This window comes from Pelophylax lessonae (assembly GCF_965119305.1).
Source record: "Pelophylax lessonae genome assembly, chromosome: 3".
Lineage (NCBI taxonomy): Eukaryota > Metazoa > Chordata > Amphibia > Anura > Ranidae > Pelophylax > Pelophylax lessonae.
The window spans coordinates 244,627,811-244,654,566 of NC_138770.1; the positions used below are offsets into that span (position 1 = coordinate 244,627,811).

The 26,756-nt window shown below is 46.6% G+C and overlaps 1 protein-coding gene across 2 annotated transcripts in view; it reads left to right on the plus strand.

Annotated features, from left to right (window-relative positions):
• Positions 1 to 26,756, plus strand: part of KCNAB1 (potassium voltage-gated channel subfamily A regulatory beta subunit 1) — a 551,426-nt gene that overhangs the window by 216,594 nt on the left and 308,076 nt on the right. Inside the window, exon 1 of one of the 2 annotated variants that reach the window (XM_082251305.1) lies at positions 24,552 to 25,595. The exons of the other annotated variant lie outside the window; for it this stretch is intronic. Within the exon in view, the coding sequence (XP_082107431.1) occupies positions 25,378 to 25,595 (218 nt within the window). The 5' untranslated portion in view covers positions 24,552 to 25,377. Of the gene's footprint in view, positions 1 to 24,551; positions 25,596 to 26,756 lie in introns of those variants that run through there. 2 annotated transcript variants of the gene reach the window in all.

Sequence of the window (26,756 nt, forward strand, 5' to 3'; positions counted from 1 at the left end):
AACCTTCCGGCCTTCCAGATGTCATAGTGATCCTTCCTCCCCTCCATGTGCCATATTGATCCTTCATGCCTTCTATGTGCCATAGTGATCCTTCCTGCCTTCCAAGTGTCATAGTGATCCTTCCTGCCTTCCAGGTGCCATACTGATCCTTCCTGCCTTCCATGTGCCATAATAATTCTTCCTTTCTGCCTTCCATGTGCCCTAGTGATCCTTCCTGTCTTCCATGAGCCATAGTGATCCTTCCTGCCTTCCATGTACCATATTGATTCTTCCTTCCTTCATTTTGCCATAGTGATCTTTCCTGCCTTCGGGGTGCCATAGTGATTCTTCCTTGCATGTGCCACAGTGATCCATCTTGCCTTCCAAATGGCACAGTGATCCTTCCTGCGTTCCATGTGCAATAATGATCCCTCCTTCCTGCCTTCCACGTATCATAGTGATTCTTCCTGCCTTCCATGTGCCATAGTGATCCTTCCTTCCTGCCTTCCAAGTGCCATAGTGATCCTTCCTACCTTCCATGTGCCATTGTGATCCTTCCTGCCTTCCATGTTCCATAGTGATCCTTCCTTTCTGCCTTACATGTGCCATAGTGATCCTTCCTGCCTTCCAGGTGCCATAGTGACCTTCCTGCATGCCATGGGCCATAGGTATCCTTCCTGCCTTCCAGGTGTCCTAGTGATCCTTCCTGTCTGCCATGTACCATAGTAATCCTTCCGTCCTGCCTTCCATGTTCTATAGTGGTCCTTCCTGCCTTTCATGTGCCATTGTGATCCTTCCTGCCTTCAATGTACCATAGTGACCCTTCCTGCCTTCCAGGTGCCATAGTGATCTTTCCAGGTGCCATAGTGATTCCTTCCTGCCTTCCATGTGCCATAGAAAACCTTCCAGCCTTCCAGGTGTCATAGTGATCCCTCCTTCCCTCCATGTGCCATTCCGATCCTTCCTGCCTTCCATGTGCCATAGTGGTCCTTCCTGCCTTTCATGTGCCATTGCGATCCTTCCTGCCTTCAATGTACCATATTGACCCTTCCTTCCTGCCATCCAGGTGCCATAGTGATCCTTCCAGGTGATAGAATGATCCTTCCAGCCTTCCACGTGCCATAGAAAACCTTCCGGCCTTCCAGGTGTCATAGTGATCCTTCCTCCCCTCCATGTGCCATTCTGATCCTTTCTGCCTTATATGTCCCACAGTAATCCTTCCTACCTTCCAAGTGTCATAGTGATCCTTCCTGACTTCCAGGTGTCATATTGAGCCTTCCTGCCTTCCACATGCCATAATAATCCTTCCTTCCTGACTTCCATGTGCCCAAGTGATCCTTTCTGCCTTCCAAGTGCCATAGTGATCTATCCTACCTTCCACGTGCCATAGTGATCCTTCCTGCCTTCCACATGCCATAGTGATCCTTCTCGCCTTCCATGTACCATAGTGATCCTTCCTTCCTGCCTTCCATCTGCCATAGTGATCTTTCCTGCCTTCCATAGGCCATAGTAAACCTTCTGGCCTTCCCGGTGCCAAAGTGAAATCCTTCCTCTCCTCCACGTGCCATATTGATCATTCCTACTTTCTATGTGCCACGGTGATCCTTCCTGCCTTCCAAGTGTCATTGTGATCTTTCCTGCCTTCCAGGTGCCATAGTGATCATTACTGCCTTCCATGTGCCATAGTGATCTTTCCTGCCTTCCATGTGCCTTAATGATCCTTTCTTCCTACCTTCCACGTGCCATAGCGATCCTTTCTTTCTGCCTTCCAGGTGCCATAGTGATCCTTCCTGCCTTCCATGTGCCATAGTGATCCTTCCTTCCTGATTTTGATGTGCCATAGTGATCCTTCCTGCCTTTCAGGTGCCATAGTGATCCTTCCTGCCTTCCATGTGCTATAGTGATCTTTCCTGCCTTCCATGTGTCATAGTGATCCTTCCTGCCTTCCCTGTGCTATAGTGATCCTTCCTGCCTTTCATGTGTCATAGTGATACTTCCTTCCATGTGCCATAGTGATCCTTCCTTTCTTATTTTCATATGCCATAGTGATCCTTCCTCTCTTCCAGGTGCCATAGTGATCCTTCCTGCCTTCCATATGCCATAGTGATCCTCCCTGCCTTCCATATGTCATAGTGATCCTTTCCGCCTTTCATATGTCATAGTGATCCTTCCTGCCTTCCATGTGTCATAGTGATACTTCCTGCCTTCCATGTGTCATAGTGATCCTTCCTGCCTTCCATGTGTCATAGGGATCCTTCTTGCCTTCCATGTGTCATAGTGATCCTTCCTGCCTTCCATGTGCCATAGTGATCCTTCCTGCCTTGCATGTGCCAAAGTGGTTCTTCCTTCCTTTCTTCCATTTACCAAAGTGATCCTTTCATTCTTCCATATAACTTAGTGATCCTTCCTTTCAGCCTTCCATGTGCCATAGTGTTCCTTCCTTCCTGCCTTCCATGTGCCACAGTAATCCGTCATGCCTTCCAGGTGTCATAGTGATCCTTCCTGTCCTCCATGTGTCATAGTGATCCTTCCTTCCTGCCTTCCATGTGTCGTAGTGATCTTTCATGCCTTCCATGTGCCATAGTGATCCTTCCTGCCTTTCATGTGCCATCATGATCTTCCCTGCCTTCCATGTGCCATAGATATCCTTCCTGCCTTCTAGGTGTCATAGTGATCCTTCCTGCTTTCCATAAACCATAGTGATCCTTCCTTCCTTCCTTTCTGCCTTCCATGTGCCATAGGGATCTTTCCTGCCTTCCAGGTATCATAGTTATCCTTCCTCTCCTCCATGTGCCATATTGATCCTTCCTTCATTCTTTGTGCCAAAGTGATCCTTCTTACCTTTCAAGTGTCATAATGATCCTTCCTGCCTTCCAAGTGTCATAGTGATCCGCCCTGCCTTCCAGGTGCCATAGTGATCCTTTCTGCCTTCCATGTGCCATAATGATTATTTCTTCCTGCCTTCCACATGCCATAGTGATCCTTTCTTCCTGCCTTCCAGGTGCCATAGTGACCCTTCCTGCCTTCCATGAGTCATAGTGATCCTTCCTGTCTTCCATGTGTCATAGTAATCCTTCCTTCCATGTGCCATAGTGATCCTTCCTTCCTGCCTTCCATATGCCATAGTGAACCTTCCTGCCTTCCAGGTGCAATAGTGATCCTTCCTGCCTTCCGTATTCCATATTGCTCCTTCCTGCCTTCCATGTGCCATAGTGATCCTTCCTTCCTGACTTTGATGTGCCATAGTGATCCTTCCTGCCTCCCATGTGTCATAGTGATCCTACCTGCCTTCCATGTGTTATAGTGATCTTTTCTGCCTTCTGGGTATCATAGTGATCCTTCCTGACTTCCATGTGCCACAGTGATCCTTCCTGCCTCCCATGTGCCATAGTGATCCCTCTTGCCTTCCTTGTGCCATAGTGACCCTTCCACTCTTCAATAAACTATAGTGATCCTTCCTGCCTTCCGTATGCCATAGTGATCCTTCCTGCCTTCCGTATGCCATAGTGATCCTTCCTGCCTTCCACGTGCCATAGTAATCCTTCCTGCCTTCCATGTGCCATAGTGATCCTTCCTTCCTGACTTTGATGTGCCATGGTGATCCTTCCTGCCTTCCAGGTGCCATAGTGATCCTTCCTGCCTTCCATGTGCTATAGTGATCTTTCCTGCCTTCCAGGTATCATAGTAATCCTTCCTACCTTCCATGTGCCACAGTGATTCTTCCTGCTTTCCATGTACCATATTGATCCCTCCTTCCTTTCTTCCATGTACTATAGTAATTCTTTTTTCCTGCCTCCCATGTGCCATAGTGATCCCTCCTGCCTTCCATGTGCCATAGTGATCCTCCCACCCTTCAATGTACTATAGTGATCCTTCCTGTCTTCCTCATGCCATAGTGATCCTTCCTGGTGTCATAGTGATTCTTCCTGCATTCTGTGTCCTATAGTGATCCTCCCTGCCTTCCATTAAACATAGTGATCCTTCCTTCCTGCCTTTCATGTGCCACAGTGATTCTTCCTGCCTTCCATGTGCCACAGTAAACCTTCCTTTCTTCCATGTACCATAGTGATCCTACCTGCCTTACATGTACCATAGGGATCCTTCCTTTCTGCCTTTCATGCACCATAATGATCCCCCCTTCCTTTCCTCCGTATACCATAGTAATCCTTCCCTCTCTCTCTCCCTAAAGGTTGATTCATACTGCAGTACTTATTCTCTGTTTCCATCCTGGGCTCCTCAGACCCTTCATAATAGTCTATTTTAAACTCTCTGTCTCTTTTCAGTGTGTACAAAACCAAATGTATTGAAAGCAATCTTCTAAATGATTGTGTTGAGGTTTATATCAGTGGTGGGATTCCAAAATTTTAGTAACCAGTTCCGACTTTCCCAGCAGAATGACCAGCGTGCCCCCTTTCAATGCACAGTGACCAGCGTGCCCCCTTTCAATGCACAGTGACCAGCGTGCCCCCTTTCAATGGACAGTGACCAGCGTGCCCCCCTTTCAATGCAGAGAGACCAGCGTGCCCCCTTTCAATGCACAGTGACCAGCGTGCCCCCTTTCAATGCACAGTGACCAGCATGCCCCCCTTTCAATGCAGAGAGACCAGCGTGCCCCCTTTCAATGCACAGTGACCAGCATGCCCCCTTTCAATGCACAGTGACCAGCGCTGCATGCCCCCTTTCAATGCACAGTGACCAGCGTGCCCCCCTTTCAATGCAGAGAGACCAGTGTGCCCCCTTTCAATGCACAGTGACCACAGCATTGCCCCCAATCATTGCAGAGTGCCACAGCATTGCCCCCAATCATTGCAGAGTGCCAGTCACAGCATTGCCCCCAATCATTGCAGAGTGACAGCCACAGCATTGCCCCTAATGATTGCAGAGTGCCAGCCACAGCATTTCCCCTAATGATTGCAGAGTGCCAGCCACAGCATTGCCCTCAATGATTGCAGAGTGCCAGCCACAGAATTGCCCCCAATGATTGCAGAGTGCCAACCACAGCATTGCCCCCAATGATTGCAGAGTGCCAGCCACAGCATTGCCCCCAATGATTGCAGAGTGCCAGCCACAGCATTGCCCCTAATGATTGCAGAGTGCCAGCCACAGCATAGCCCCAAATTGCAGAGTGCCAGCCACAGCATTGCCCCCAATCATTGCAGAGTGCCAGCCACAGCATTGCCCCCAATTGCAGAGTGCCAGCCACAGCATTGTCCAAAATTGCAGAGTGCCAGCCACAGCATTGCCCCCAATTGCAGAGTGCCAGCCACAGCATTGCCCCCAATTGCAGAGTGCCAGCCACAGCATTGCCCCAAATTGCAGAGTGCCAGCCACAGCATTGTCCCAAATTGCAGAGTGCCAGCCACAGCATTGCCCCCAATTGCAGAGTGCCAGCCATAGCATTGCCCCCAATTGCAGAGTGCCAGCCACAGCATTGCCCCCAATTGCAGAGCGCCAGCCACAGCATTGCGCCCAATTGCAGAGCGCCAGCCACAGCATTGCCCCCAATTGCAGAGTGCCAGCCACAGCATTGCCCCCAATTGCAGAGTGCCAGCGATCCCCCCCCCCCCGCGAGACCCATGCACTTACCTCATGGACGGCCTCGCAGTCGCAGCTTCTCTTCAGTCCCCGGCTCCCCGCGTCTCCGAGTGCTCAGTCCTCCCGCGGCGCCTCCTCCTCGTCCAATGGCACGGTGTTTGCCTTTCGGCCAATCAGGAAGCGGGAGGACCCGCTCCCTGATTGGCCAGGAGGAGGATCCGTGTGACAATAGCGAATTCTCATTCGCTATTGTTACAGAATGGGCGGGTTGGGGCGCACTGCTCCGCCCCCCGGCCGCCACGTCTGCCCGCGTCTGCCCGAGTCCTTAGACGCGCAGAGGGATTCAGCCGGTTCTGCGAACTTGCAGAAAGTTAGCAACCGGTTCTATGGAACCGGTGCGAACCGGATGAATCCCACCACTGGTTTATATGTATTCCTGAGACTCCAGCTTGCGGCACAGCAATTAAAGCATATTTTATAGGTACAAGGTAGCCCAGGTTTTGTTTAACCATGGCCCTTAAGCCCCTCCCACAATCATGTTTTGCCTCACCCACTTTTTGCTGCAGCGCTTCATGCGTGCGGCAGGTCACTGTCTCTTTGCACTGTCCCTCATTCTTAAGTTCAAAAGATGGGAGGTATGTATATACATGGGCAGTGCAAAGGAGTGGAGTCAGGGGCGGATCCAAGGGGGGGCTGCAAAATAAGGGTTTGCCTAGGGTGTCAAAAAATCATACACCAGCCCTGGTGACAGCTGACCACTGTCCCATATAGCGAATAACAACCTCCTCCATACCCATATCTAACTAAAAAAGAGCTTGAGTTTCCTTGAGGGAGCTCAAAGCAAAGAAAAAAGAAATACACACTAACACAACTATATACTCATTAATACTTTATTACATCATTTTCTAAGTTTAAGTAGTTTAAGTACCTCAGTTTGATCTAGTATGAACATCTTGCAGTACCTGTACAGCAGAGCTCAGAGGGTGAGAAGAAGAAACAATCCAAGTCAATCATCTTATCTGCTCACAAGAAGCATGCTGATAGATTGAGATAGAAGAGTGGCAGAAAGACAATCTTATTACTGTGCTGCTTCTCCTTTCACTGTCCAGTCATAGGCTGATGTAGATCCAGAGCAACCTGGGCTCAGCAGAAGTAGGTTGAATGATACTGAAAACATCTAGGAGCAAAACAAATCTCTGAGTGGAACGTGAATATTGCAGTAAAAGCTACAGTTCTACTTCAAATCAAACATGTTATTTTGTCCTAAATGGGCAAATCACAGGTTTGCTTTGTGTTAATAATTAAAAAAATTGCTTACTGATAATACACCACAGAAATTTGCAAATTCTGAAAATGCTAGCTGCCTGGCTGTATGTGTCTTCAATATTACCAGAGTGGTTGAACAGGAACAGACATGTGGCAACCAGATTAAGGTTAGATACAGAACAACTGATCTGCATATCTGTTGTAAGTCAGAGACTCAAGAAGTATTGAAGACATTAGATCAGAATGAACACCAGATACCTAGCATTTTCAGAAGCAGAGCTTAAAAATAGTAACCCTATTTTCTAAGGACAAGTCTCCTTTGAATTAGCCTGGGGACATTGTTTCCTGGGGACATTAGCAGACCAACGGTTTTCCTTGATGCCTAATCAGCTATGGTCTGGAGCTGCTTTATAGCCTGATACTGGCAGCATGTGCTTTATATTCTGTACAGTATACAGCATACATTATGTTGTCTAGGGATTACATTCAAACATACAGTCTATGAACCTGAAATAACACGTGCTCCTGAGTACCAAAAAAAAATACAGAATGTTAACAGAACAAATGTCATGTAAATAATACAAGAGGTATTTGCATATTTCCCCATCTGTAGCAGTCAGCTTTATAATTAGTATTTGATGTAGCTGCATCTTAAAGGGATAAATACTTTAATTCCTAAACAATTTAGTTAGCATTTAATGAGACATATGTGTCCCTATGGATTGTTCTAAATGATATATACTATGCACACATTGACTTTATTGATTACCCCATGCCGCAGCACTGCAGTACCATGGTTAGGGCAATAGTCGTATGGTGACCATACACACTTTGATTTCATTTTCCAATCAATGCAAAATTTGATCAAAATAATTAAAATGGCAAAAACTTCCCATCCCGAGCGATTTAGACTCAATTTAGATTGGAATGAATCGGCCAGGGTTAAAAATGATCATTGATCAGCAGCACTAAGATGCTTTGGTCATGAATTGGGTTGTATTTGGATCAATCAGATTATGAGATTGCATAGTGAAAACAGAGATGTGGAGAACAGTTGTAATGAAATTTATAACTTTGTTTTATCACCAACCCAATTAGAATTATAGTAATATGCATATGTTTGTCCTTTGACAGGTGACTTCTCAGGTTGCTGAACAATTAGGGATCTTCTATAACCAGATTGTAAATTTGCAGTATTTTGTTATATGTGTGTTGGCTTCCTTTTGACTGCATGCTCATCTAACAGTTGACAGTCCCTCTGTTCCCCTCTTAAAGAGGTAATAAACCCAAAATAAACATTTATTATATTGCAGCTTACCAATTCTTAGATGTGATGGCTGTGTTCGTTTTCCTTTTTTAGGCTTTCTTTCCTGTATTTTCACCTGGTGATTCTGCTAGTAAGTCTGTTGTTTATCATTAGAACAAGCAGTTCTGGGGATGTAGCTGTTAGAGGGTTGAGACTAGGGTTGAGCGGACACCTAGATGTCCGTGTTCGACGGGTTCGGCCGAACTTTAAAAAAAAGTCCGGGTCCGTGTCCCGGACTTTTACCGAACTTTTCCCGGACACCGAACCCCATTGAAGTCAATGGGGACCCGAACTTTAAGGCACTAAAATGGCTCTAAAACACCAAAGGAAAGGGCTAGAGTGCTGCAAATGGCAGCAAAACGTAATTAAGAGCATGGCAAGTGCTCTGCAAACAAATGTGGATAGGGAAATAACTTAAAACAACAAAAAAAAACAGAAAAATAAAACAATGTTCTTCTTCATCTCTGAAGGACGAGGCCCATATGGAGTAGGAGGGAGGTTGAGGTGGTGGTGGATGTGGCGGTGACATAGGCGTGCGCACAGGGTGTGCTGGGTGTGCCTGGGCACACCCTAATCACCTAGGGCACATAGCATTGCCAGTGAGGAGATGGGAAAGATCTCCCTGGGACCTGCTCTGCTCTATTTCTCCTTGCCTACAGGTACATGGCCCCGATACATTACTCTCCCTGCTGGCAAACACATGCATGTGTATTTCAACTTTGGGGTGCACACCTTAATGCAATAGGCTGCGCACACCTATGGGCGGTGTAGGTGGAAGCGGCGGTGGAGGAGGACCAGGGCCGGATTAACAGCATCATGGGCTTGGTGCTGAGGATTTTGAAGGGCCTTAAGGGCCGTGCCTTGCCATGCACCCAGAGGAGGAAGGGTGCAGCCATGCATGCCTAATTCAACATGGGATGCTGTCTCTGAAGCCCATAAACACATCCATGCATCGCCAACTGTCCCTCCTTGTCCGGCCTTCACGCTGTGTGGGGAGGTTCTGAGGGTGCTGCCTGGGGAAGCGAGCATAGAAGCCAGACTTCTGTGTTTACAAGTGACAGAAGAGCGGTAACAGTGAATATGGCCAACCCGGGGCCTATATAAAAGGTAGGGGCCTGGAGCTGCAGCTCCAATAGCCCCTACATTAATCTGGCCCTGAGGAGGAGGACGAGGTAGCCAACACTGCTTCTTTTCAAAAATTTTAAATGAGGGTACACCCCAAAAGAGTGAGAAAGAGCAAAAATGGAACAATGGGTGGGTAAGGTCGGTATCCATTGCTATTCTGCATAAGGTACGGAAAAGTCCCGTGGGATCCATGCCTGGTTCATTTTAATGAACGTGAGCTTGTCCACATTGTCTCTGGACAGGCGGCTGCGCTTGTCTGTTATAACGCCCCCAGCCGTGCTAAATACCCATTCAGATAATACACTGGCTGCAGGGCACGCCAGCACCTCCAAGGCGTAAAGGGCAAGCTCAGGCCATGTGCCCAATTTGGAGACCCAGAAGTTGAAGGGGGCAGACCCGTCATTCACTACATGTAGGCGTGTGCACACATACTGCTCCACCATGTTGGTAAAATGCTGCCTCCTGCTAAGACGTTCCATCTGAGCTGCTGGTGCTGCTGTTTGTTGTGGCGTGCTGACAAAGCTTTTCCACATTTCGGCCATGCTAACCCTGCCTTCTGAGGTGCTGGCGGTGCCCTGGTTGCGTTGGCGACCTCCTCCTCCTCCTCCTCTGCCTTGTGCTTCCACTGTGGCCCCGCTGTCAGATGGGAATGCCAGCAGCATGGCGTCTACCAGCGTGCGCTTGTACTCGCGCATCTTGCGATCGCGCTCCAGTGAGTGAATTAAGGACGGTACGTTGTCCTTGTAACGGGGATCCAGCAGCGTGGCCACCCAGTAATCAGCACAAGTTAGAATGTGGGCAACTCGGCGGTCGTTGTGGAGACACTGCAGCATGTAATCGCTCATGTGTGCCAGGCTGCCCAGAGGCAACGAAAGGCTGTCCTCTGTGGGAGGTGTATCGTCCGTGTCCTCTGTATCCCCCCAGCCACGCACCAGTGATGGCCATGAGCTGGCCTGGGTGCCACCCTGCTGTGAACATGGTTCCATCTCCTCCTCCAGCTCCTCCTCCTCCTCATCCTCCTCATCCTCCAGAACTGTGCCCCTGCTGGACAATTGCGTCCCTGGCGTTTGCGTGTGCAGGAACCCACCCTCGGAGCCCCTTGCGAATGACTGCCCTGAAAGCCTTGGAAATGTTACCTCTTCATCCTCCTCCTCCTCCTCATCCTGTGCCACATCCTCTTCCATCATCGCCCGAATTGTTTTTTCAAGGAGGCATAGAAGTGGGATAGTTAAGCTGAGAACGGCGTCATTGCCACTGGCCATGTTGGTGGAGTACTCAAAACAGCGCAACAAGGCACACAGGTCTCGCATGGAGGCCCAGTTATTGGTGGTGAAGTGGTGCTGTTCCGCAGAGCGACTCACGCGTGCGTGCTGCAGCTGAAACTCCACTATGGCCTGCTGCTGCTCGCACAGTCTTTCCAGCATGTGCAAGGTGGAGTTCCACCTTGTGGGCACGTCACATATGAGGCGGTGAGCGGGAAGGCCGAAGTTACGCTGCAGCGCTGCCAGGCGAGCAGCAGCAGGGTGAGAACGCCGAAAGTGCGCACAAACGGCCCGCACTTTCTGCAGCAGCTCTGACATATCGGGGTAGTTTTTAAGGAACCTCTGCACCACCAAATTCAGCACATGCGCCAGGCAAGGGATGTGCGTCAAACCGGCTAGGCCCAGAGCTGCTATGAGATTTCGCCCGTTATCGCACACCACCAGGCCGGGCTTGAGGCTCGCTGGCAGCAACCACTCATTTGTCTGCTGTTCCATGCTCCTCCACAACTCCTGCGCGGTGTGTGGTTTGTCCCCCAAACAGGCAAGTTGTAAAACTGCCTGCTGTCGTTTACCCCTGGCCGTGCTGAAGTTGGTGGTGAAGGTGTTACGCTGTCCGGATGAGGAGGCGGTAGAGGATGAGGAAGCGGAGTAGGAGGAGTTAGGAACAGGAGGCAAACTGAAGCGCCCTGCAATCCTCGGTGGTGGAAGGACATGCGCCAAATTGCTATCCGCCTCAGGCCCATCCGCCACTGCATTTACCCAGTGTGCCGTTAGGGAGATATAACGCCCCTGACCGTGCTTACTGGTCCACGTATCCGTAGTTAGGTGGACCTTGGCACAGATGGCGTTGCGCAGTGCACACCTGATATTTTCCCCCACTTGGTTGTGCAGGGAAGGGATGGCTTGCCTGGAAAAGTAGTGGCGGCTGGGCACGACGTACTGTGGGACAGCCACCGACATAAGGTTTTTAAAACTGTGCGTCTCCACCAGACGGAATGACAGCATTTCAAAGGCCAATAATTTTGAAATGCTGGCATTCAGGGCCAGGGATCGCGGGTGGGTAGGGGGGTACTTCCTCTTCCTCTCAAGTGTTTGGGAGATGGAAAGCTGAACGCTTCCACGGGACATTGTGGAGATGGTTGTTGGTGACCCAGGTGGTGGTGTTGCTGACAGATCGTCTGTTTGCGGGGTGGCAGGTGCCGGTATCACTACAGATGTGGCTGGAGCGGCCGAGACTGCAGCAGAAGAGGAAGCAGGATGAGCCAGAGACGTTTCTTGGTTTTGAAGGTGTGTACTCCACTGCAGCTCGTGCTTTGCACTTAGATGCCTGATCATGCAGGTTGTGCTCAGATTGAGAAGGTTTATGCCTCGCTTCAAGCTCTGATTGCATAGGGTGCAAACCACTCGTGTCCTGTCATCAGCACATTTTCTAAAGAACTTCCACGCTAGAGAACTCCTTTGAGCTGACTTTGGTGCGCTCGTTCCCTTGCTGCGTTGGGCAGTAGCGGGCGTAGTGTCTAGGGCACGGCCGCTCCGCTTCTGCACCCTGCTCCCTCTTCTGCTGTGCTGGTGGCTCTGTGCGACCACCGCCTCTTCCTCCAAACTACTCAGGTCACCTGCATGACGTTCATTCCATGTGGGGTCGAGGACCTCATCGTCCTCCACATCATCTTCCACCCAGTCTTCACCCCTGCCCTCCTTGTCGGTCTCCACAATGCTGAACGCCGCAGCAGTTGGCACCTGCGTTTCGTCATCATCGGAGACGTGCTGCGATGATCCTTGCATGTACTCATCTTGAGAAATAAGTGGTTGGGCATCGCTGCACTCAATCTCTTCCACTTCTGGGGCAGGGCTAGGTGGATGGCCCTGGGAAACCCTGCTGACAGAGTCCTCAAAAAGAATAAGAGACTGCTGTATGGCTTGGGGCTCAGACTGCTGGCCTGATTTGCAAGGGGGTGAGGTGAAAGACGGTTGGACATTGGCTGCAGGTGCCAACTCTGACCTTTCTGCAGTAGACTGGGTGGGAGACAATGTGAAGGAACTGGAGGCACTGTCAGCAGCAAACCAATCTACTATCGCCTCAACTTGTTCTGGCCTCATCACTTCTAGGGGCGTTTGATGCCCTACCAAATACTGATGCAGGTTCTGTCGCCTACTCACACTTGAGGAAGGTGTTTCACTTGTGCGTGTAGCTGGCACAGATCGACCACGTCCTCTCCTTGCAACAGGAGCTCTACCAGCAGCACCACGACCCAGGCCACGGCCCTTATTTGACGGTCTCCTCATATTTCTGTAATTTAAGATCTTGCCCTAGAAAGGTTTTTATTGAATAGCGGAATAGGAAATATGATCCAAAAAATTGTATGTATCTCGCACGTACAAAACCACACTAGGCCCCAATTACTATTGTTTCTACCCCTAAAAGGATGGATGAGGAGTAGGAGGAGTATGGAACAGACAGCACCCTCAAATCTTCAGAAGTATGAGATGAACCCCAAAAACTTGGAAAGGTGGATCTCACACGTACCGACACAGACTATCCCGCAATTCAATTGATCCTCAAAGGTTTTTATTGAATAGCGGAATAGGAAATATGATCAAAAAAAGTGTATGTATCTCGCACGTACACAACCACACTAGGCCCCAATTACTATTGTTTGTACCCCTAAAAGGATGGATGAGGAGTAGGAGGAGGAGTATGGAACAGGCAGCACCCTCAAATCTTCAGAAGTATGAGATGAACCCCAAAAACTTGGAAAGGTGGATCTCACACGTACCGACACAGACTATCCCGCAATTCAATTGATCCTCAAAGGTTTTTATTGAATAGCGGAATAGGAAATATGATCAAAAAAAGTGTATGTATCTCGCACGTACACAACCACACTAGGCCCCAATTACTATTGTTTGTACCCCTAAAAGGATGGATGAGGAGTAGGAGGAGGAGTATGGAACAGGCAGCACCCTCAAATCTTCAGAAGTATGAGATGAACCCCAAAAACTTGGAAAGGTGGATCTCACACGTACCGACACAGAATATCCCGCAATTCAATTGATCCTCAAAGGTTTTTATTGAATAGCGGAATAGGAAATATGATCAAAAAAAGTGTATGTATCTCGCACGTACACAACCACACTAGGCCCCAATTACTATTGTTTGTACCCCTAAAAGGATGGTTGAGCAGTAGGAGCAGGAGTATGGAACAGGCAGCACCCTCAAATCTTCAGAAGTATGAGATGAACCCCAACAACTTGGAAAGGTGGATCTCACACGTACCGACACAGACTATCTCGCAATTGAATTGATCCCCAAAGGTTTTAATTGAATAGCGGAATAGAAAATATGATCAAAAAGAAAGTGTATGTATCTCGCACGTACACCACCACACTAGGCCCCAACTACTATTGTTTGTACCCCTAAAAGGATGGTTGAGCAGTAGGAGGAGGAGTATGGAACAGGCAGCACCCTCAAATCTTCAGTAGTATGAGATGAACCCCAAAAACTTGGAAAGGTGGATCTCTCTCACACGTACCAACACAGACTATCCCCCAATTTAACTGATCCCCAAAGGTTTTTGATTAAATAGCGGAATAGAAAATATGATCCAAAAAAAGTGTATGTATATCACACGTACACAACCACACTAGGCCCCAATTACTATTGTTTGTACCCCTAAAAGGCTAGATGAGGAGTAGGGGGAGTATGGAACAGGCAGCACCCTCAAACCTTCAGAAGTATGAGATGAACCCCAACAACTTGGAAAGGTGGATCTCTCTCACACGTACCAACACAGACTATCCCCCAATTTAACTGATCCCCAAAGGTTTTTGATTAAATAGCGGAATAGAAAATATGATCCAAAAAAAGTGTATGTATATCACACGTACACAACCACACTAGGCCCCAATTACTATTGTTTGTACCCCTAAAAGGCTAGATGAGGAGTAGGGGGGGTATGGAACAGGCAGCACCCTCAAACCTTCAGAAGTATGAGATGAACCCCAACAACTTGGAAAGGTGGATCTCTCTCACACGTACCAACACAGACTATCCCCCAATTTAACTGATCCCCAAAGGTTTTTGATTAAATAGCGGAATAGAAAATATGATCCAAAAAAAGTGTATGTATATCACACGTACACAACCACACTAGGCCCCAATGACTATTGTTTGTACCCCTAAAAGGCTAGATGAGGAGTAGGGGGGGTATGGAACAGGCAGCACCCTCAAACCTTCAGAAGTATGAGATGAACCCCAACAACTTGGAAAGGTGGATCTCTCTCACACGTACCAACACAGACTATCCCCCAATTTAACTGATCCCCAAAGGTTTTTGATTAAATAGCGGAATAGAAAATATGATCCAAAAAAAGTGTATGTATATCACACGTACACAACCACACTAGGCCCCAATTACTATTGTTTGTACCCCTAAAAGGCTAGATGAGGAGTAGGGGGGGTATGGAACAGGCAGCACCCTCAAACCTTCAGAAGTATGAGATGAACCCCAACAACTTGGAAAGGTGGATCTCTCTCACACGTACCAACACAGACTATCCCCCAATTTAACTGATCCCCAAAGGTTTTTGATTAAATAGCGGAATAGAAAATATGATCCAAAAAAAGTGTATGTATATCACACGTACACAACCACACTAGGCCCCAATTACTATTGTTTGTACCCCTAAAAGGCTAGATGAGGAGTAGGGGGGGTATGGAACAGGCAGCACCCTCAAACCTTCAGAAGTATGAGATGAACCCCAACAACTTGGAAAGGTGGATCTCTCTCACACGTACCAACACAGACTATCCCCCAATTTAACTGATCCCCAAAGGTTTTTGATTAAATAGCGGAATAGAAAATATGATCCAAAAAAAGTGTATGTATATCACACGTACACAACCACACTAGGCCCCAATTACTATTGTTTGTACCCCTAAAAGGCTAGATGAGGAGTAGGGGGGGTATGGAACAGGCAGCACCCTCAAACCTTCAGAAGTATGAGATGAACCCCAACAACTTGGAAAGGTGGATCTCTCTCACACGTACCAACACAGACTATCCCCCAATTTAACTGATCCCCAAAGGTTTTTGATTAAATAGCGGAATAGAAAATATGATCCAAAAAAAGTGTATGTATATCACACGTACACAACCACACTAGGCCCCAATTACTATTGTTTGTACCCCTAAAAGGCTAGATGAGGAGTAGGGGGGGTATGGAACAGGCAGCACCCTCAAACCTTCAGAAGTATGAGATGAACCCCAACAACTTGGAAAGGTGGATCTCTCTCACACGTACCAACACAGACTATCCCCCAATTTAACTGATCCCCAAAGGTTTTTGATTAAATAGCGGAATAGAAAATATGATCCAAAAAAAGTGTATGTATATCACACGTACACAACCACACTAGGCCCCAATTACTATTGTTTGTACCCCTAAAAGGCTAGATGAGGAGTAGGGGGGGTATGGAACAGGCAGCACCCTCAAACCTTCAGAAGTATGAGATGAACCCCAACAACTTGGAAAGGTGGATCTCTCTCACACGTACCAACACAGACTATCCCCCAATTTAACTGATCCCCAAAGGTTTTTGATTAAATAGCGGAATAGAAAATATGATCCAAAAAAAGTGTATGTATATCACACGTACACAACCACACTGGGCCCCAATTACTATTGTTTGTACCCCTAAAAGGCTAGATGAGGAGTAGGGGGAGTATGGAACAGGCAGCACCCTCAAACCTTCAGAAGTATGAGATGAACCCCAACAACTTGGAAAGGTGGATCTCTCTCACACGTACCAACACAGACTATCCCCCAATTTAACTGATCCCCAAAGGTTTTTGATTAAATAGCGGAATAGAAAATATGATCCAAAAAAAGTGTATGTATATCACACGTACACAACCACACTAGGCCCCAATTACTATTGTTTGTACCCCTAAAAGGCTAGGAGTAGGGGGAGTATGGAACAGGCAGCACCCTCAAACCTTCAGAAGTATGAGATGAACCCCAACAACTTGGAAAGGTGGATCTCTCTCACACGTACCAACACAGACTATCCCCCAATTTAACTGATCCCCAAAGGTTTTTGATTAAATAGCGGAATAGAAAATATGATCCAAAAAAAGTGTATGTATATCACACGTACACAACCACACTAGGCCCCAATTACTATTGTTTGTACCCCTAAAAGGCTAGGAGTAGGGGGAGTATGGAACAGGCAGCACCCTCAAACCTTCAGAAGTATGAGATGAACCCCAACAACTTGGAAAGGTGGATCTCTCTCACACGTACCAACACAGACTATCCCCCAATTTAACTGATCCCCAAAGGTTTTTGATTAAATAGCGGAATAGAAAATATGATCCAAAAAAAGTGTATGTATATCACACGTACACAACCACACTAGGCCCCAATTACTATTGTTTGTACCCCTAAAAGGCTAGATGAGGAGTAGGGGGAGTATGGAACAGGCAGCACCCTCAAACCTTCAGAAGTATGAGATGAACCCCAACAACTTGGAAAGGTGGATCTCTCTCACACGTACCAACACAGACTATCCCCCAATTTAACTGATCCCCAAAGGTTTTTGATTAAATAGCGGAATAGAAAATATGATCCAAAAAAAGTGTATGTATATCACACGTACACAACCACACTAGGCCCCAATTACTATTGTTTGTACCCCTAAAAGGCTAGATGAGGAGTAGGGGGGGTATGGAACAGGCAGCACCCTCAAACCTTCAGAAGTATGAGATGAACCCCAACAACTTGGAAAGGTGGATCTCTCTCACACGTACCAACACAGACTATCCCCCAATTTAACTGATCCCCAAAGGTTTTTGATTAAATAGCGGAATAGAAAATATGATCCAAAAAAAGTGTATGTATATCACACGTACACAACCACACTAGGCCCCAATTACTATTGTTTGTACCCCTAAAAGGCTAGATGAGGAGTAGGGGGGGTATGGAACAGGCAGCACCCTCAAACCTTCAGAAGTATGAGATGAACCCCAACAACTTGGAAAGGTGGATCTCTCTCACACGTACCAACACAGACTATCCCCCAATTTAACTGATCCCCAAAGGTTTTTGATTAAATAGCGGAATAGAAAATATGATCCAAAAAAAGTGTATGTATATCACACGTACACAACCACACTGGGCCCCAATTACTATTGTTTGTACCCCTAAAAGGCTAGATGAGGAGTAGGGGGAGTATGGAACAGGCAGCACCCTCAAGCCTTCAGAAGTATGAGATGAACCCCAACAACTTGGAAAGGTGGATCTCTCTCACACGTACCAACACAGACTATCCCCCAATTTAACTGATCCCCAAAGGTTTTTGATTAAATAGCGGAATAGAAAATATGATCCAAAAAAAGTGTATGTATATCACACGTACACAACCACACTAGGCCCCAATTACTATTGTTTGTACCCCTAAAAGGCTAGGAGTAGGGGGAGTATGGAACAGGCAGCACCCTCAAACCTTCAGAAGTATGAGATGAACCCCAACAACTTGGAAAGGTGGATCTCTCTCACACGTACCAACACAGACTATCCCCCAATTTAACTGATCCCCAAAGGTTTTTGATTAAATAGCGGAATAGAAAATATGATCCAAAAAAAGTGTATGTATATCACACGTACACAACCACACTAGGCCCCAATTACTATTGTTTGTACCCCTAAAAGGCTAGGAGTAGGGGGAGTATGGAACAGGCAGCACCCTCAAACCTTCAGAAGTATGAGATGAACCCCAACAACTTGGAAAGGTGGATCTCTCTCACACGTACCAACACAGACTATCCCCCAATTTAACTGATCCCCAAAGGTTTTTGATTAAATAGCGGAATAGAAAATATGATCCAAAAAAAGTGTATGTATATCACACGTACACAACCACACTAGGCCCCAATTACTATTGTTTGTACCCCTAAAAGGCTAGATGAGGAGTAGGGGGAGTATGGAACAGGCAGCACCCTCAAACCTTCAGAAGTATGAGATGAACCCCAACAACTTGGAAAGGTGGATCTCTCTCACACGTACCAACACAGACTATCCCCCAATTTAACTGATCCCCAAAGGTTTTTGATTAAATAGCGGAATAGAAAATATGATCCAAAAAAAGTGTATGTATATCACACGTACACAACCACACTAGGCCCCAATTACTATTGTTTGTACCCCTAAAAGGCTAGATGAGGAGTAGGGGGGGTATGGAACAGGCAGCACCCTCAAACCTTCAGAAGTATGAGATGAACCCCAACAACTTGGAAAGGTGGATCTCTCTCACACGTACCAACACAGACTATCCCCCAATTTAACTGATCCCCAAAGGTTTTTGATTAAATAGCGGAATAGAAAATATGATCCAAAAAAAGTGTATGTATATCACACGTACACAACCACACTAGGCCCCAATTACTATTGTTTGTACCCCTAAAAGGCTAGATGAGGAGTAGGGGGGGTATGGAACAGGCAGCACCCTCAAACCTTCAGAAGTATGAGATGAACCCCAACAACTTGGAAAGGTGGATCTCTCTCACACGTACCAACACAGACTATCCCCCAATTTAACTGATCCCCAAAGGTTTTTGATTAAATAGCGGAATAGAAAATATGATCCAAAAAAAGTGTATGTATATCACACGTACACAACCACACTAGGCCCCAATTACTATTGTTTGTACCCCTAAAAGGCTAGATGAGGAGTAGGGGGGGTATGGAACAGGCAGCACCCTCAAACCTTCAGAAGTATGAGATGAACCCCAACAACTTGGAAAGGTGGATCTCTCTCACACGTACCAACACAGACTATCCCCCAATTTAACTGATCCCCAAAGGTTTTTGATTAAATAGCGGAATAGAAAATATGATCCAAAAAAAGTGTATGTATATCACACGTACACAACCACACTAGGCCCCAATTACTATTGTTTGTACCCCTAAAAGGCTAGGAGTAGGGGGAGTATGGAACAGGCAGCACCCTCAAACCTTCAGAAGTATGAGATGAACCCCAACAACTTGGAAAGGTGGATCTCTCTCACACGTACCAACACAGACTATCCCCCAATTTAACTGATCCCCAAAGGTTTTTGATTAAATAGCGGAATAGAAAATATGATCCAAAAAAAGTGTATGTATATCACACGTACACAACCACACTAGGCCCCAATTACTATTGTTTGTACCCCTAAAAGGCTAGATGAGGAGTAGGGGGAGTATGGAACAGGCAGCACCCTCAAATCTTCAGAAGTATGAGATTGTGTTCACTGTACCCCACAAAGATTGAGTTCACTGCACCCCACAATGATTGTGTTCACTGCACCCCACAAAGATTGTGTTCACTGCACCTCACAAAGATTGTGTTCACTGTACCCCCCAAAGATTGTGTTCACTGCACCCCACAAAGATTCTGTTCACTGTACCCCACAAAGATTGTGTTCACTGCACCCTAAAAGGATGTTGTTCACTGCACCCCACAAAGATTGTGTTCACTGCACCCTAAAAGGATGTTGTTCACTGCACCCCAAAAAGATTGTGTTCACTGTACCCCCCCAAAGATTGTGTTCACTGCACCCCACAAAGATTGTGTTCACTGCACCCCAAAAAGATTGTGTTCACTGTACCCCCCAAAGATTGTGTTCACTGCACCCCAAAAAGATTGTGTTCACTGTACCCCCCAAAGATTGTGTTCACTGCACCCCACAAAGATTCTGTTCACTGTACCCCACAAAGATTGTGTTCACTGCACCCCAAAAAGATTGTGTTCACTGTACCCCCCCAAAGATTGTGTTCACTGCACCCCACAAAGATTCTGTTCACTGCACCCCACAAAGGATTTTGTTCACTGCACCCCAAAAAGATTGTGTTCACTGCACCCCAAAAAGGATTTTGATCACTGCACCCCAAAAAGGATGTTGTTCACTGCACCCCAAAAATGATTTTGTTCACTCCACCCCAAAAAGATTGTGTTCACTGCACCCCACAAAGATTGTGTTCACTGCACCCCAAAAAGATTGTGTTCACTGTACCCCCCAAAGATTGTGTTCACTGCACCCCACAAAGATTCTGTTCACTGTACCCCACAAAGATTGTGTTCACTGCACCCCAAAAAGATTGTGTTCACTGCACCCCAAAAAGGATGTTGTTCACTGCACCCCAAAAAGGATGTTGTTCACTCCACCCCAAAAAGATTGTGTTCACTGCACCCCACAAAGATTGTGTTCACTGCACCCCAAAAAGATTGTGTTCACTGCACCCCAAAAATGATTTTGTTCACTGCACCCCAAAAAGGATGTTGTTCACTCCACCCCAAAAAGATTGTGTTCACTGCACCCCAAAAAGATTGTGTTCACTGCACCCCACAAAGGATTTTGTTCACTGCACCCCACAAAGATTGTGTTCACTGCACCCCACAAAGGATTTTGTTCACTGCACCCCACAAAGATTGTGTTCACTGCACACCAAAAAGGATTGTGTTCACTGCACCCCAAAAAGATTTTGTTCACTGCACCCCAAAAAGATTGTGTTCACTGCAGCCCAAAAAGATTGTGTTCACTGCAGCCCAAAAAGATTGTGTTCACTGCAGCCCAAAAAGATTGTGTTCACTGCAGCCCAAAAAGATTGTGTTCACTGCAGCCCAAAAAGATTGTGTTCACTGCAGCTCACACACAGAAAAATGGATGTGGATCACTGACACCTGCCTATCTCCAATCCCACACCACACAGCAATATCGATTGTAGTTTGTAGAACACAGTTTCCCTAAAATTCAGCAGACTCTGTCCCTAACAGGATTGAGAAGAGATTGTAGATCAGGATTGAGTGCAGATTCACCCCACCCCCCACACAGCAATATCGATTGTAGTTTGTAGAAGACACTGACCCTATAATTCAGCAGACTCTATCCCTAAAATGCCTACAACTCGCCCTGCCTAAACACTCCGACCTGTCCCTCAATTCTATCCGGACACAAATGGTTTTTTCCTGCCTATCTTTCCCTAATCAGCAGCCAGCACATTGATGTGTGCTCTGTCCCTTAGCTAAGCAGCAGAATGACGCTGCTGCGGCTGCCTCGAACTTATAAAGACTTGGTCACATGCTTCAGACGGCCAATCACAGCTACTAAGACATTTGCAGGCATGGCTGGGATGGCTTAAGGCACACCAGTTAAACGATTGTTGATTGGCTGTTGAAAGCCCGCCATGAAAAGAGCGCCAAAGCATGCAAAACCCGGAAATAAAACGACCGAACACGGATTTTTACCCGAACATACAGTAAAGTGTCCGTGTCCGTGTTCGGGTAAAAAAAATCCAATTATTCGGTACGAACACGAATAATACAGTCCGTGTTCGCTCAACACTAGTTGAGACAAATAATTTACCACTGACAAGGGTGCTTACAATGTTTAGATTTTATTTATTTATGTAAAACCTTTACCCCAACAAAACAAAAAAGTTGTTTGCTGTAACTGCTTCAAAAGTGTTAGCTGGAGTTTGGCTTTGAGTTGTTAGTGTATTTAAATCTGTTAGTGCATCTAACACTCCCCTCCTCCAGAAGGACAATGCTGCTGTCCAAAGGCCTCTTTGTTGCTCCTATATTTAGAGTGTACAGTAAGCACTCTAATACAGGAGGTGTGTTAAGCCGGCTATAGATGGATCAAATATTGGCTGGTTCAGCAGGGACTGGCCAAGAATTGATCCATCTATGGGAAAGCTGGTTGTTGATCCATTGACTGATTTGGGTACAACCAGCCTGTGGGATTTTTCACATCCAATTACTGCTGGCGGCTATAGCCACTAGCAGTAATGATTGTGTTCCATCGGCAGGAAAGGCTCCCTGTTGACAGAACACAATAGTGCTGTGGGAGTGGTTCCCCCATCCACACTGACTATGTTGATGAAGGAATCCAGCGATTGTCTTTTGGTGGTGGAAGGAAAGAAAATCAATTCATCTGGCACACCTTAGGTGGAGTAAACACTAGAAAATCGGGCGAACGATCGTCTAATTTTCCTCATTGTTTCACAGAAAATCGGAACCGATGAAAAAAAATTTGTACGAAATTTGAGGAAATTTGTTGTTTATTGGTTTTGATCATGCGCAGTCTTTTGTTTCGTTTCTGATTTTTCTCGTACAAAAACGGTACATTAAGTGAAAGTCGTTCTCTTTCTGTATGAAAAAAAATTTGGAGATTGTCTCTTTGGAAATTTTCATTCAGAAGGTCAGAATCAGCTGTAGAATGTTGTGTACACATGATACGCAAGTCGTACGAAAGTTCTTTGGGTGAAATTTCTTGCCCGATTTTCCTACAGTGTGTATGAGCCTTTTCAGGCAGGATCACAAGGTAAAAACAGAGGAAAAAAGCCTGCAAAAAATATTAGTAACGCAGTCACCACATCTAATGATTGGTAAACTGCACTAGATTACATTTTTGAAGAAAAGAAAGGGTGCCGCTTACCAACCCAGTGCATTAGTATGTAGTTTAGTCATTCTCAACCAGGGTTCAGTGGAGGGGGTTTCTCCAGGAGCTGCCAGGGGTTCCTTGAGATCTACCTAACTGACTTATTTTCTGATGGTGCCTGTATAGTTTCAGGTCCAATGCCACTTTGCAGAGCCAGCGGCATGGCTGCAAGGGGAATTCTGACCACCCATGTGGGGGAGGGGGTTGGGGTTGCATTCTTCCCAATTACTACCGCCAATGTAAAGATCACTTTCCCAATGACTAATCTTACCAGGGGTTCCATGAGACCTGAAAATTATTATAAGGGTTCCTCTTGGCTAAAAAGGTAGAGAAAGGCTGATGTAGACGAATGTGGCCTCAGCCAGCGTAGCTCCAGCCACGTCCACCTACAGTTACCCTTTAAAATGTTCTTTTGGTTTTGGGTTTGACTTTAAAAGATAAGTTCACTTTTCATAATGTTAGATGGTACACCCATATTCAGGGAGTAACATGTTATGAATGACCGGCCCCCACACCTCCCTGATCCCTGCTGTGACAGCTAGGGGGGTTCTTCTCCCTCCCTGCTAGCTGTCACCATTTTTAAAAAATGTGGCCGAGTGGGGCTTCACCTGCCTGGCTTAATCATTGATTGACAGAGATCGGTGCATGGAAAACTAAAAAGTCTGGAAGCCTTTGCGGCTGTCAGCTTGTAGATTTCAATGAACCACCACGGCGCTGTGGACCGCCATGGTAGTTCATTCATGCTTCCTGCTAGATTGTATCCACGTAGGGGCAGGCAGATACACTAGCACAGAGGTCTTCAAACTATGGCCCTCCAGTTGTTCAGGAACTACAATTTCCATCATGCTCTAGTCATGTCTGTGAATGTCTGAGTTTTACAATGCCTCATGGGACGTGTAGTTCTGCAACAGTTGGAGGGCCGTAGTTTGAGGATCTCATCCCTGCAACTAGCAGATCTGCTGAAATCCTACATGGCACTAACAATCTGCTGATCCACTGGTGCAATGCTTTACAGGCTCCAAAATAAATAAATGCACATTTTACTACCTGCAAAAAAAAAAAGCACATTTATTTATTTATTTTTTTCCAAAAAGTGAACTTATCCCTAAAATAAAGAATTTATAAAAAGAAAAAAAAAAAAGAGAGAGATGAAAGCGACCATTTCCGATTGTATCCTCCAACTACCCAGCAAAATCAATTTTCCTGTTTTTGGCAAATCGATGGACTGGGCTGTCGACGTTAGATCGACCATTCATGTCAGGAGGGATCGATCGGAAAAAATAAATCGATCATTTATCAAAGCGTGGACATTTATCTGCCTTTAAATGGGAGACACATAAAATAAATGTTCTCCAAGTGAGGGCTAATGATTGGAATTAGGAGTGTGTAGGAGTTGTAGCTGCAGTGCTGCATGGAGGATGATGTAGAGATGTGAAATGGAGCAGCACCAGGTCCTGGCTGATAAAATGTAGAAGGTGCGGTGCCTCTCTTTGTGCGGTGCCTCTCTTTGTGCGGTGCCTCTGTGTAATTAGCTTGATAAAGCTGGAAAGATGATAGTAAAGCCTTGCAAATCCTGACTCAGGATCTGGAGCATAGATGTGTGTTTTTTTTTTTTTTGGCATCATGCAATGGGATGTGCTGGGATTGTGCAGTGTCACATCATCGGATTGTAAGGGAAAGAGCTGACACAGTTGCTCGGTGTGTGACAATGGCCAGATGATCCCTTGCTTCTTATCACCTCGTCCTGATGGCTTCTGCTTGTTAACCCCATGGCTTCCGATGGCTGCATTGCTTTATGACACCCACTTGTTCAGTATGAGTCACTGAAGCAATAATGTGACATGGGGGCATGTGCTAACTTCTGGGGATGGAGCGGTGAAGTTGTTCTGTAGGTCCCTTTAAACAGGCTTGCTGCAGATGGTGTGTGGAGCGATGTGCTGCTCGGATCTCCAGCATGCTGTGTGTGGTTAAAGAAGCCCTCTCCTCCCTATATGATCGCTGTCACAGCAGCTGCAAGCTGGAGCGCTCCGCACTCTTTGTACGCTCGGCTGTCACACTTGTCAACTAGATCTCCTGTCATCAGCGATCCTGCCCATAGCACACTTACCGGAGGCATCACTTTCCTGGACCATCTGCGATGACTGCATTCATCTCCTCTCCTGTGTGTGGAATCATGACTGTGTGCTGTGACTGAAGGAACTTATTTTGGAGGTAGATAAGACCCAGCAGCTCTGACTTCTCATCTCCTGGGACATCAGGGCTCCTGGGACATTGGGGCTCCTGGCCAACCTCCTCTGAACTCTAACCCTTGTCCCTGACACTCATTGATCTTCCTACAAAAGCCTGGCCAGCTTCCAGCACAAGAAGATCTTTGTTGCTCCATGAGTGTTCCACCACTGAGCTAAGGAGCCCAGAAGAAGCCATGCAAGTGTCCATAGCCTGCACTGAACACAACTTGAAGGGCCGGAATGGAGATGACAGGCACAGCAAACAGAACTCTAGTGGCCCCAATGTGGTCAATGCTGCCAGGGCCAGGTTCCGTACTGTGGCCATTATTGCAAGGAGCTTGGGGACATTCACTCCTCAGCATCACATCTCTCTGAAGGAATCCACAGCAAAGCAGACTGGCATGAAATATAGGTATGCACTGTCTATGTATTTCATGTAGATGGGACCATTACCTAGGTATATAGATGTATACCCCCATAATTGTATGCTTGTTATTAGAAATATGTACAGGTCTATACACTAGTATGTATTGCCTGTTCATAGAATTTGTAAAAGCACGCTGCTAATATTCTGAATTTTTATTCTTTTCTTAACCTTTTTTACTTTAGAACAACCCTTGAAATAGTTTTCAGGTCTCAGGAACTCCAACTAAAATTAATTCCTTGAGGGGATTAATGCTCCTTACATTAGTGGACAGTGGGAAGAATGTGCCCTCTATTGGTGTACAGTGGGAAGAATGTCCCTTATAATGGTGGGCAGTGGGAAGAATGTGCCCTCTATTGGTGTACAGTGGGAAGAATGTCCCTTACAATAGCGGACAGTGGGAAGAATGCCTCTTACACAGGTGGACAGTGGGAAGAATGCACTGTACATTGGTGGTCACTGGGAAGAATGCCCCTTACATTGGTGGTTAGTGGGAGAAATGCCTCTTACATTGGTGGACAGTGGGCAGAATGCTCTGTGCTTTGGTGGTCACAGGGAAGAAAACCCTCTACAGCAACCCTTGAAATGGTTTTCAGGTCTCAGGGAACTCAGACTAAAATAAACTCCTTGGGGGTCAGTGGGAACAATGTGCCGAACATTGGTGGACAGTGAGAAGAATGCTCTGTACATTGGTGGTCACTTGGAAGAATGTCCCTTACATTGGTGGTTAGTGGGAAAATGCCTCTTACATGGGTGGACAGTGGGAAGAATGCTCTGTACATTGGTGGTCACTGGGAAAAATGTCCCGTGCATTGGTGGACAGTGGAACGAATGCTCTGTACATTGGTGGTCACTGGGAAGAATGCCCCTTACATTGGTGGACAGTGGGAAGAATGCCTCTTACAATGGTGGTCCATGGGAAGAATTCCCCTTACATGGGTGGACAGTAGGAAGAATGCTCTGTACATTGGTGGTCACTGGAAGGAATGTCCCTTACATTGGTAGACAGTGGGAAGAATGCTCTGTACATTGCTGGTCTGTGGGAAGAATGTCTCTTACATTGGTGGTTATTGGGAAGAATGTCTCTTACGTTGGTGGTTAGTGGGAAGAATACCACTTAGAGCAATCCTTGAAATAGTTTTCAGGTCT